Raw genomic sequence first — 12,779 nt, forward strand, 5'->3', positions numbered from 1 at the left:
TCCCAATAGGAGAACTCCAAAGTATTAGTAAAATCTACCCAGCCATTTCAGTTATAGTCTGTAATATCCTTATATTTTGTTCCTTTCTTACTTCTCGGAGAGATTAAAGAAACAGCCCAAATTGAATGTGTAGCTAACACAAAATTGCCTTATAAGGGGTGCACTTGTACCCCAAAGCACAACACAGATTAGAAGTACAGTGAAGTTCCATTTACTCTTTCCTAACAAATTATCCTAACCACAACCTCAGAAAAAGAATCAGTACCACACAAAAATATTACATTTCAATGTCCTATGACAGTTATTATTGTGGCTTTTTAAATGAGCATTAATTAAGATTGCCAAGTTACTTGCAGCTTTCTGCTGTATATGGAGCAGGATTGACCTGCACTAGACCAGAGTGGGTCAATAGAAATTGCTGAGTAGGCATTTTTAGACATAGGCACTAATTTTAGTAGAACACAATGCAAGTGAATGTACTTCACATGCATTTTTAATTACCAAACATCCACCATCAAGAAAATCAAGCAAGCAATCACACAGAATCACAGTGCGGAAGGGGCCCTTCGGCCCATCAAGTCTGCACCGACATGTGAGAAACACCTGACCTACCTATCTAATCCCTTTTACCAGCACTTGGCCCATATCCTTGAATGTTATGATGTGCCAAGTGCTCATGCCGGTACTTTTTAAAGGATTTGAGGTAACCCGCCTCCACCACCCTCCCAGGCAGTGCATTCCAGACCATCACCACCCTCTGGGTAAAAAAGCTTTTCCTCACATCCCCCCTAAATCTCCTGCCCCTCACCTTGAACTTATTCCCCCTTGTGACTGACCCTTCAACTAAGGGGAACAGCTGCTCCCTATTCACCCTGTCCATGCCCCTCATAATCATGTACACCTCGATCAGGTCGCCCCTCAGTCTTCTCTGCTCCAACGAAAACAACCCAAGCCTAATCCAACCTCTCTTCATAACTTAAATGTTTCATCCCAGGCAACATCCTGGTGAATCTCCTCTGCACCCCACTCCAATGCAATCACATCCTTCCTATAATGTGGCGACCAGAACTGCACACAGTATTCCAGCTGTGGCCTCACCAAGGTTCTATACAACTCCAACATGACCTCCCTACTTTTGTAATCTATGCCTCGATTGATAAAGGCAAGCGTCCCATATGCCTTTTTCACCACCCCACTAACATGCCCCTCTGCCTTCAGAGATCTATGGACACACAGGCCAAGGTCCCTTTGTTCCTCAGAACTTCCTAGTGCCATGCCGTTCATTGAATACTTCCTTGTCAAATTACATCTTCCAAAGTGCATCACCTCACACTTTTCAGGGTTAAATTCCATCTGCCACTTATCTGCCCATTTGACCATCCCGTCTATATCTTCCTGTAGCCCAAGACACTCAACCTCACTGTTGACCACCTGGCCAATCTTTGTGTCATCCGTAAACTTACTAACCCTATCCCCCACATTGTCATCTACGTCGTCTATATAAATGATGAAAAATAGGGGACCAAGTACAGATCCCTGTGGTACACCACTGGACACTGGCTTCCAGTCACTAAAGCATCTTTCTGTCATCACCCTCTGCCTCCTACAACTAAGCCAATTTTGAATCCACCTTATCAAATTACCCTGTATCCCATGTGCATTTGCCTTCTTTAAAAGCCTCCCATGTGGGACCTTGTCAAAGGCTTTGCTGAAATCCATATGAACTACATCAACTGCACTACCCTCATCTACACACCTGCTCACCTCCTCAAAAAATTCAATCAAATTTGTTAGGCATGACCTCCCTCTGACAAAGCCATGCTGACTATCCCTGATCAAACTTTGCCTCTCCAAGTGGAGATAGATTCTCTCCTTCAGAATTTTCTCCAATAGTTTCCCTATCAATGACCAAACATTATTCACACACACTGCTTTCATTTTATCATTTTATCAACAAACTCACAAAATGGTTAATTATGTTTGTATATGCCATGGTAATATGGTTATTTAGATCACATGTCTAATAACGCTGTCTATTATTAATTTTTATTTACTAATCAGAATAGCAATAATCCACATTTGAAATCCCAATCACCCACAATTAGCTGGTGGCTAGTATGTTGGAACACTACACTGAACATGGATTTGAATGGAAATAATTTATATTGTTGCAAATAATTTATATTCAATTGATTATAAGCTACACAACATTGAATATTATGAGTTAAATTGTAAGCATTGGTTACAAATGTCAGCAATGACATTTAATAGCCATTGAACTGAATTCAGAACATAAACAATGGAAAGTAATATAAATATTATTGTTCTGTAGCTTGATTAATGCAGACTTCAGCACAGCAGTTGTTCTGATTTCATTTGGAGCAGTCTTGGGGAAGACCAGTCCAATCCAGCTTCTGATTATGACCCTGCTCGAGATTACGATATTTGCTTGCAATGAGCACCTGGTTACTGGTATCTTGAAGGTATGTATGCTTCACTTTCTGAGAGACCAAGGCAAAATGTCACAGTGTAGGACATAACTCAGGCCGAAAAAAGATTAGATAAATTGGGAAGTAGTGATTAGGTAATGAAAGGATGAAAGTTTTGTATTATCTTCTGGATTTTAGAGAGAAGAAAAGATTGAGGGATAAGGAATTTTGTGGTTCTGGAAAGAAATGAGTTAAATTGACGAAATGTCAATGAGTGTTGATGTTATCATCATCGCTGAGGTGGAAAGAAGGGGTAAAAGTATACAGGAGATCTCAGAAGGAACAAGAGTGGAAAATACCCAGAATTCATAATGAATCTGCACAGTGGCCCAATCAGGACTTCTGTGGAGCATTGTGTACAGGTCAAGTTACAATGACAAAAACTGCTCCTTGTGGTGCTGTAATGAAAGAACTTACATTTATGCGCCTTTCACATCCACAACATCTCTGATAATAGGTGGAATTTTCCGTGCCCACTGGCATCGGGCATGTTTGGCGGCGTGAGCGGACAATATGGCAAGAAGGCCAAAAATTCATCTTGTGACGTCATGAAACTGGTTTGCGAATGTCCGCTCAGCCCGTAGATGGCGGGCCGCTCTCCCTGCCATTGGACGTCAGGAACCTCATTGTAATACATCTGCATAACATTATAAGGCCAGTCCGCCGAATCGTCTGCCCATGTTGGCTGGAAAACATGCTGGTGCAGAACACGTCTTGACAAGTGTGACGTGCAGAAGTCGGGACTTACCGCCAGGGCCTTGTTCACATCGCAGACATCCGAGGAGCAGAAGATGCTGGAGCCCGACAGCAATGGGACCCTGGAGGAACGTCCATGGCATGCTGGGTGGATTCTCATGGACATGGCTCTGCTGCAGAGCAGCCCACGGAAGTTGGAAAGTCACAGTTGAGGGTCTGCTCACAGCAGATGATGGTCGAGGGGGTGGAGTGGAAGGTCCAGCTGTGTTTGATGGAGAGGAAGATGTACTAGGGGGTGGAACAGGAAGGTCTAAGATTGACTGGGAGAGGAAGAGGTGCCGGGGGGAATGAGGTTGTCGGGGGGCGTGGTGGAATGAGAGCCATGGAAACAGTGTGTTTCCCGGGAATACATAATTAATGCAGTGGGTTTGGGGCAATATGGTGTGATAAGCCATCATTACGGCCGGCGGGGAGAATGTCACTTTTCCCACCAGGAACTGCACTTAGTGCAAACCTGGGATGATTTGGCCCAATGTTTCACAGGTAGCTAAGGACAGAATTTTCCGTGCCTGCTGGCGTCGGGCCTGATCGGTGGTTTGAGTGGACAATATGGCGTGATCAATTTTACAACGGCAGGAAATGGGTTCACAATTGTCCGCTCAGTCTGCAATCGTGCCACGTTTCCTGCCATCAGGAACCTCATCAGCATATCATTATCAGGCCAGCCCGCCGGAATCGACCCCCCCACCCCACCCCACCCCACCCCACTGGATCATTCGTCCATGTCAGTGGGAAACCACAGTGATGCGTTTCACAACAGCACATAAAAGGTGTGCACTTGGAGGCCTGCACTTTGAGGGGAGCTCGGAGGTGAGTACACAGCAACAATGTGCAATGCTCGCAAGGGTCACCTGTTGGACTTCAAGCTTCAAGGGTGTTGGGGGGTTGGGGTCAAGGGCAGCCCCGCCATTGAGGCAACTCGTGGCTGGGGTGGTGGAGGGAAAGGGTAGCCCTGCTGTCTAATATAGTGCACAAGCATTTGGGGTGGGGGGTAGAGTGGGCAAGGGAAGCAGCATGCATTTGGGAAACCTGTATAAAGTGACCATTCCTCTGCAGCTGAGACAGTTCAGGTGCAGCCGCATTGATATGATTGGGGTCGGGCTCCTAGCTTATCTGCCCACTCAAGCAGCGCGGAGGCATCAAAATGCCACCAAGTGCTCTAGAGCTTTCCCCGCCCTCGGACACCCCCGGCACAGACTGCAAATTCATGGCCATTTTGTTGGACTGCAGAGCAGTTTGACGACAGCACACTTTGTACAATCTCCTCACTAAAGCTGGCCGTGGAGCAGTCACTGGTGGAGGCGTTCACAGCCCCTTGCAATGTCAGCATCCCAGTTTGGACCAGTCTCCCCCATGGTTCAAGCTACCAGGGCACTAATCTCTGGTCATCCAACTGGTGGCCAGCACTCTCCAGGAAGCGTTAAGGGGATGTCACACTTAACCAGGGCAGGTTCTTAGTACACCCATGCTAACCACGTGTCTCCCTCTTTAACCCTGCAAGAGGAGTACATTAGGATCATGGAACCTGGTGATCTAGCTGTCCTGCTGATGGCCTACAGAGAGTGAAGACGATGGAGGAGAGAGAGATTGAGGCACCTGGCTGCGCAGAAGCAGGAGTAGCACCCTCAGGGAGAAGGGGCAGCTGGGGCTCCCTCACACGTCACCGAAGAGCCACAGCGAGCCATCGCAGGCCAGCACCTAGCGACACCCGGAGTCTATAGACGCCGCCTTTCATTCCTGCGGGTATCCAAAGACTGCACATGTCTAGAGAACTGGTCACCCACATCTGCCAGCTACTGCAGGATTTGGCGCCATGGGGACATGGAGGGCATCCACTGCCAGTGGCCATGAAAGTGACCATGGCACTCAATTTTGACGCCATTGGCTTCTTTCAGAGCTCTACAAGGCTCCACAGTGACCTCTGTGGGGTCTCACAAGCCTACACCCACAAATGCATCCATGGGGTCACGGATGCCAACTTTGCGAGGGCACACAAAGGGACCAGGACAGCCAGGATGCAGGAGCAATTGGGTTCAGCCAGATCTTGGGTTTCATATAGGTGCAGGGTGCAATCGACTGCACTCATGTGGTGCTCAAATCTCCATCACAACACACAGTGGACTTCATCAACCGCAAGGGATTGCATTCATTGAATTTGCAGCTAGTTTGCGACCACCAGAAATGCATCCTGCAGGTCTGCGCATGGTTTCCAGAGAGTATGCACAATGCCTACATCCTCAGTCACTCGCAGATCCCTGCAGTCTTCCAGGGTCCATAGAAGCTGCAGACTTGGCTCCTCGCGGACAAGGGCTACCCACAGAGGCTGTGGCTAATGACACCCGTGCGGCGGCCTCAGACTGCAGCAGAGAGACGGTATATTGAGGCTCATGCTGCAGCTCGCAACTTGGTGGAGCAGACCATCGGGATGCTGAAGATGAGGTTCCAGTACCTGGACCGGTCTGGTGGAGCCCTGCAATACAGGCCACAGAGGGTGTCACGCATCGTCGCCGTCTGCTGCGCCCTTTACAACCTGATGCTCCAAAGGGGAGACAGGCTGGCTGAGGAGGAGCTGCACATCTCCTGCGATGAGGAGAACGCCGACGGGGATGAGGCTGAGGAGATCCTCGGAGGCGACGATGATGGGGATGAGGCCCTTGCACTGGCTAGACGAGGCCCTCATGGCCGCTAGATTTGTGGAGGATGATGATGTCATGGAGTGAGGTGACCCCATAAATCCTCACTTCACATCTGTGAACGTTTGACTGCAGTCTGACTTATGGGAGTGCGAATACCCTCTTTGAGAATGCTCCTGCCACGGAGACACAGCAGAGGCCCTAATAGTCACTCAGTTGCAGGAGGATGATGATGACATGCAGTGAGGACACTCCATAAATCTTCACATAGCCTCTGAGAATGTTTGACTCCTGTCTGGCGGAGGGCAACTCGCTTGCGCTCTGTGATCAGGGTCATATCATAGAGACGCAGCCATGACACTTTAGAAGCATCTGATCCTTTGCCCATGTTCAGCACCTGAGCCCTTCAGGAGCACAGCATCACTGGCCACAGATGCTGAACAGATGGGGGCCAGCCCCACCTTAAAGGTGCTGAGAGCACACCAAGAGAATGAAAGAACTCTTAGCGCCTGCCCATTACATTCTGGCAGCAATGACAAGCACCGCTGAGGTGCAGGCATCAGGAATGTGTCCAGGGAGTGCGAGGCCAGACCATCAATGTGGTCTGAAGGCTGCACAGAGCACAAGGAAGAGGCCCTGGACTGAGACACCTGCCTTTATCTTCCGCAGAAAGGTTTCACATCTGAGTGACACAAACACTGCTCATCTGAACAGGAGCCATAGGTAGGGAGACATTCTTCGGAGTTTATTAACAATAGTGAACATTGTGTTCAAGTGATTAACACCCGTGCCCAGGCTGTGCAACTAATTCTTCTTAACATTCCTAACCTTCCGCTACTTCCTGATGCTCCCTGGCCATCCACAGTGGAGGTGGAGGCAGCCTGCTGACTGTGACACGCTGTCTGTGATGACCTTGGCGGGCAACCTGTAGAGGACTGAGATTTGGAGGGCCCCAGCCTGCTTTATGGGGTCCTGCTGTGTGGCAGTGGCAGCCTCCTCGGCCAATGGAGCCTGAGCTGCTGAGGTCACAGGAAGAGGGGTATTGGATGGGCCGGAAACTCTCGGAGTCACCTGGATGGATGGGCCCGGAATGTGCACCTGCTGATCCTCCTCCCTATGGGTGCCCGAGGGCCCCAGGCTGACTCCTTGAGGAGAAGGGGTAGCTGGAGTGATATCGAACTGCCCAGAACCCCTCTCACGTAAACACTGTTGGAGGCCAACTGTGGTATCAGCGATGGAGTTAAGCCCGCGCAGCATTGCAGGAGTGATGTCCTGGACCAAGGTCGCCAAGGTGGCCGCCATCCGACCAGTGTTGACCTCGGTGCGTTGGCATACTGGCGCTATCACCTCAGACTGAAGGCGGAGGGACTCTTCCATCATGCCTTGCAATCTGAGGAGTAGAGCGGACATCCCTTCCTGTTGTTCCCGAGCTTGCCTTTGCAGCTCCAGCAACTGTGACATGACCGAGTGAAGAGGCTCGTCATCTAACATGGACTCAGCAAAGTTCTGGCCTCCAGCTGTCCTCTGACTGCCAGAAACCTGGGAAGTACCTGCCTTCACCTGCTGTGGATCGACGATGCAATGTGTTCACCAGATTGTGATCCAGGGGCTATTCTAAAGCTAGCTCCCACTGAGGTGTGTGTCCCTGTGCTGGTGGAGAGTGTGGGTGGGCACTGTGACTTCAGGGAGGGTGCCTCCAGATTCCTCTTCAGAGGTTTCTTCGGGGCTTGATTGGAGGCCCTGGGTCATGGACTCCATCGGCTGTTTGGCCGATGTGCCTGCGGAAGCAAGGGGAGATAATTAGTGCATGGCAATGGCCTGTGAAACAGAACACATCACTCACAGCATGGTTATCTGATGGATGTTGCGCTGCTGGACCTTCACTTGGTAGGGCAGCGCCGACCTCATCATCAGCACAGGAACGGTCCAGATTCTCACCGGCCAGTTGGATGGCTCTGTTTTCAAAGTCCATGAGGACGTTAATTTCAGGCATTCCTCCACCGGTCTGCGACCTCTCCCTCTTGTTGTGTGCCAGCTTGTCCTGCATGAATAGAGATGGAGAAAGTGTAAGCAGGATACCTGCCGGGCCAAATGTTAAGTATGCCTGGCCTGTGAGGGTGGTGAGTGGTCCCATGGACGGGATGAGGACAATGATGGTGAGTGTGAGAGAATGAATGGTGATGTCCCTTGCACTGGCAGTGAGTAAGGGCCCTGTGGATGTGTGATGGGTTTGCGTGTGTGTGAGTTGAGAGTGATGAGAAGAGTGACTTACCCTGGTGGAATGGAGTAGATCATTTAGCCTCCTGTGGCACTGGGTGGCTGTCCTCTTTTGCAGGGCATTGGCGCTGACCACAGCTGCCACCACCTCCCAGTCTGGGTTAGTGCTGTTGCTGCCCATCCTGCAGCGAGAGCCGGTGTAGAGGACATACCGATGGGCCATCACAGCATCCAAAAGGCGCTCGACGGATGTGTTGCTGAACCTGGGGGCTTCAGTCTTCTTCATTTTCAGGGCCATGTCTTCTGCGCAGCAGTGGTGGTCTCGAATCACTGCGATTTGTATTTGCAGCTGGACTTTAAATATGACGCCCAGCATGATGCAGCGGCGAGGTGATGGCAGGCAGGCGATTGAGAGCCTGCCCGGCATGGAAACAGCGTGTTTCCCGGGAGTGCATAAATAACGTGACGATTTGGGAGGATACGTTGTGAAACCCTGCCATCGTGGCCAGCGGGTAAAACCTCATTTCACCCACCCGCTACCACACTTAGTGTAAATCTGGGACAATTCCGCCCTACGTATTGTGATGCGCCGAAAATAGGGCATGCCAATTGGCACTCAGCAAGGTCCAACAACAATAGAGAAAAGTGACTAAGACATTTTTGGAGTCTCCATTAAAGCAAAACACAAAGGAATATCAAACAAAGATGTTATTTCAGTAATTTCTAGTCCAATACCTCTTCAGATTGTGTTACTTCTCCAGTGGGTCATCGGAGTCAGGTGCAGGTATTCCATGGGCAAAAAGCAATACAGTTAACATTACAGAATTACAGAATAAATAACATCCAAAATAATATAAAAACATAAGGCAGGAGTTTTGACAGTAGGCAGACCCAATAAGTGAGGAGATTGGATAGTGAAAGTTAATAACTAGAGTTGGCTGTGTCTGGGAGACCTCAGTGCCTGATCTTTCAATTTGCTTTAGTTTGGATGCACTAACTCGTAAAATTTGCAGCATAATATATAATTGATTTAACGCTGTGAAGTTTAGAAGCAGCTGCTCTAATAGAATCGAAAAACAGGCTGCTGGCCCAAATTTTAAAATCCATCAATATTTTGTTCAGAGTACGATTCTTCTCAGATTGCAGCATTGTTTTTATAACAGTGGAACACTTTAAACTATAGCTGCCTTCTAGGATTGATGCATTGCAATTTGTTTACTTGCGATTTATATGAACAAATAATTTGTCTGGGTTTATATCATTTAAAAATTCCTTTTTAGTGCTTTTCTAAAAATGTAGAAGCATCTTGCTTTCATACAGTTTAAAATGTATTGGTTTAAATTGAGCCATGTATTTTGGTTGGAAGAAAGAGGAGAGACAAAAAAACTAAATGGTACAATTTTAAAGAGGTACACATACAAAAATCTTTGAAACTGGCAGAACAAGTTAAGAAGGTTGCAAAAAATTATAGGGGATCCATGGCCTTAAAGACAGAGGCATGATGTAAGACATTTAATAATCACTTATTAGGCCCCAAATGGGGTATTGCAATTCTGTGCATCACACTTTAGGAAGCATGTTAAACCCTTAAAGGCAGTCCAGAGGAGATTTACTTGAATGGTACCAGGGATACAGGACTTCAGTTACATGGAGAGATTAGAGAGGCTTGGGTTGCTCTCATTAGAGCAGAAAAAGTTAAGGGTTTTGCTAGAATAAATAAGGAGAATCTGTTTCCAGAGGCAGAAGAGCCAGTAACCAGAGGTTTAGATGTAAGGTAATTGGCAAAAGAACAAAGGAGGTTCTTTTAAGCAGAGTTGTTGCAATCTGAAATACACCGGCTAAAAGGGAGATGAAAGCGGTTTCAATAATAACTTTTCAAAGGGAATTGGATAAATACTTGAAGGGGGAGTATTGCAGTGCTATGAGGAAACGGCAGGAGATAAGATTAATTGGATAGCTGTTTCAAAGAGCTAGTACAGGCATTATCAGCTGAGCACCTTCCATCTGTGAAGTATCATTCTGCAATCTGATGAAAAATATTGCAAAAAGGTGCTTGATTATGTGCAAATATTTTATGTATGCACTGAAGAAATCACAATGACAAAACTAATAAAATTCTTAAAATAAAAGCAAAATATAGCGTATTCTCGGTCTGAAGTAAAAACAGAAAATGCTGGAAATACTCAGCAAGTCAGGTAGCATCTGTGGAAGTTTATCAAACAAGAGGTCATCAACTGAAACGTAAACTCTTTCTCTCTCAGCAGACATTGCCTGACCTGCTGAATATTTCCAGCAGTTTCTGTTTTGATTTCTTAAGGGCTGTAGATGAGTTAGGGGTACAAATGTAGTTTTTCACTTGTTTAAGATAATTTGGAGTTTTATGCATTTTCACTAATCTAGATAAAGTAACAGTTTTTGGGCCTTTTACAGGTCAAAGATGTTGGTGCATCAATGACTATTCATGCTTTTGGTGCATACTTTGGTCTGGCTGTTACTCGTGTCCTATACAGGCCAGGATTGCAAGATGGTCATGAAAACGAAGGATCTGTGTATCATTCAGACTTATTTGCTATGATTGGTAAGTAAAAATGTACGACTCATGGCAGCCATTTTAGAACATAAGATGCACATTTTGCATTAACCAGCAAACAGTCTATTTCTGAACTACTGTACCTTACTCAAACCTACTGCTACAATCTCCTCCAGCTCTACATTCCCTGCCAGCTTTTTTTTATTCATTCATGGGATGTGGGCTTCGCTGGCTGGGCTAGTATTTATTGCCCATCCCTAGTTGCCCTTGAGAAGGTGGTGGTGAGCTGCCTTCTTGAACTGCTGCAGTCCATGTGGCGTAGATACACCCACAGTGCTATTAGGGAGGGCGTTCCAGGATTTTGACCCAGCAACAGTGAAGGAACAGTCAGGATGGTAAATGACTTGGAGGGGAACTTCCAGGTGGTGGTATTCCCATCTTTCTGCTGCCTTTGTCCTTCTAGATGGTAGTGGTCGTGGGCTTGGAAGGTGCTGTCGAAGGAGCCTTGGTGAATTCCTGCAGTGCACCTTGTAGATGGTACACACTGCTGCTACAGGGAATTGGTGGTGGAGGGAGTGAATGTTTGTGGATGTGGTGCCAATCAAGCGGGCTGATTTGTCCTGGACGGTGTCAAGCTCCTTGAGTGTTGTGGGAGCTGCACTCATCCAGGCAAGTGGGAAGTATTCCATCACACACCTGACTGTGGATGGTGGACAAGCTTTGGGGAGTCAGGAGATGGGTTTCTCATCGCACAGCTCCTAGCCTCTGACCTGGTCCTGTAGCCACAGTATTTCTATGGCTAGTCCAGTTCAGTTTCTGGCGAATGGTAACCCCTAGGATGTTGATAGTGGGGGATTCAGTGATGGTAATGCAATTGAACATCAAGGGCCAATGGTTGGATTCTTTCTTGTTGAAGATGGTCATTGCCTGATACTTGTGTGGCGTGAATGTTACTTGCCACTTGTCAGCCCAAGCCTGGATATTGTCCAGGTCTTGCTGCATTTGGACAGTGTCTGAGGAGTCACGAATGGTGCTAAATGCTGTGTAATCATCAGCGAACATCCCTATTTCTGACCTTAAGATGGAAAGAAGGTCATTGATGAAGCAGCTGAAGATGGTTGGGCCAAAGACACTACCCTGAGGAACTCCTGCGGTGATGGAGCTGAGGTGACTGACCTCCAACAACTACAACCATTTTCCTTTGTACTCGGTATGACTCCAACCAGCGGAGAGTTTTCCCCCTGATTCCCATTGACTCCAGTTTTGCTAGGGCTCCTTAATGCCACACACGGTCAAATGCGGCCTTAATGTCAAGGGCAGTCACTCTCACTTCAGCTGCCTTGATTTTAAATTCTCATACTCTTGTTCAAATCCCTCCCAATCTCTGTAACCTCCTCCAGACCTACAACCCTTTGAGAACTCTGCATTCCAATATGGGTCTGTTGTAGATTCCCCACTTCCTTCATCCCACTCTGGTGGCCATACCTTCAGCTGCCTAGGCCCTAAGATCTAGAATTACCTCCCCAAAACTCCTTGCTTCTTCATAGCTCTCTCCTCCTTTCAGATGCTGATTTAAAACCTAACTCTTTGACCAAACCTTTGGCCTCCTCCCCTAATGTCACTTTCTTTGCCCCTGTATCAATTTGTGTTTGGTTACTGTCCTCTGAAGCACCTTGGAACATTCTTCTATATTAAAGTCATTATGTAATTGCAAGTTATTCTTCTTGTTTATTTTTCATTACCTCAGGCATGGTCCCTAAAGCCTATACACATCATCCAAAGGCTACACTTGCTTTGGCAATAAAAACAGAAAGTGCTGGAAAAGCTCAGCAGGTCTGGCAGCATCTGTGTAGAGAGAAACAGAGTTAATGTATCAAGTCCAATATGATTCTTCTTCAGAACTTGTTTTGGCAATTCTTGCATGTGTCTCATCATCATAGACAGGTCAAGAGAATATACTGCTGAGATAAATGAACTTATCCATTGCTGACAAGTTCTGGTCCTGGGACTTGGGCTCATGATAGGGATTTCCTGCAGCAGGCTGTGACACTACTTCAGTTTTCACCATGCTGATCATAAGGCCAGAGTTGTTGCACGTATATGAGAACACGTTGATGCTACAATGCTTGTCCAGCTTTGAACAGGCTGTTAGTG

The 12,779-nt window shown here is 47.2% G+C and overlaps 1 protein-coding gene across 2 annotated transcripts in view; it reads left to right on the plus strand.

Annotated features, from left to right (window-relative positions):
• The window catches only part of rhag (Rh associated glycoprotein), a 47,243-nt gene that overhangs the window by 13,184 nt on the left and 21,280 nt on the right, over positions 1-12,779 (plus strand). For both annotated transcript variants that reach the window (XM_078541990.1, XM_078541989.1), the window contains exons 3-4: positions 2,333-2,483; positions 10,526-10,673. In XM_078541990.1, the coding sequence (XP_078398116.1) occupies positions 2,333-2,483; positions 10,526-10,673 (299 nt within the window). The remainder of the gene's footprint in view (positions 1-2,332; positions 2,484-10,525; positions 10,674-12,779) is intronic.

This window comes from Cetorhinus maximus, chromosome 5 (assembly GCF_964194155.1).
Source record: "Cetorhinus maximus chromosome 5, sCetMax3.hap1.1, whole genome shotgun sequence".
In the NCBI taxonomy this organism is placed as follows: Eukaryota; Metazoa; Chordata; class Chondrichthyes; order Lamniformes; family Cetorhinidae; genus Cetorhinus; species Cetorhinus maximus.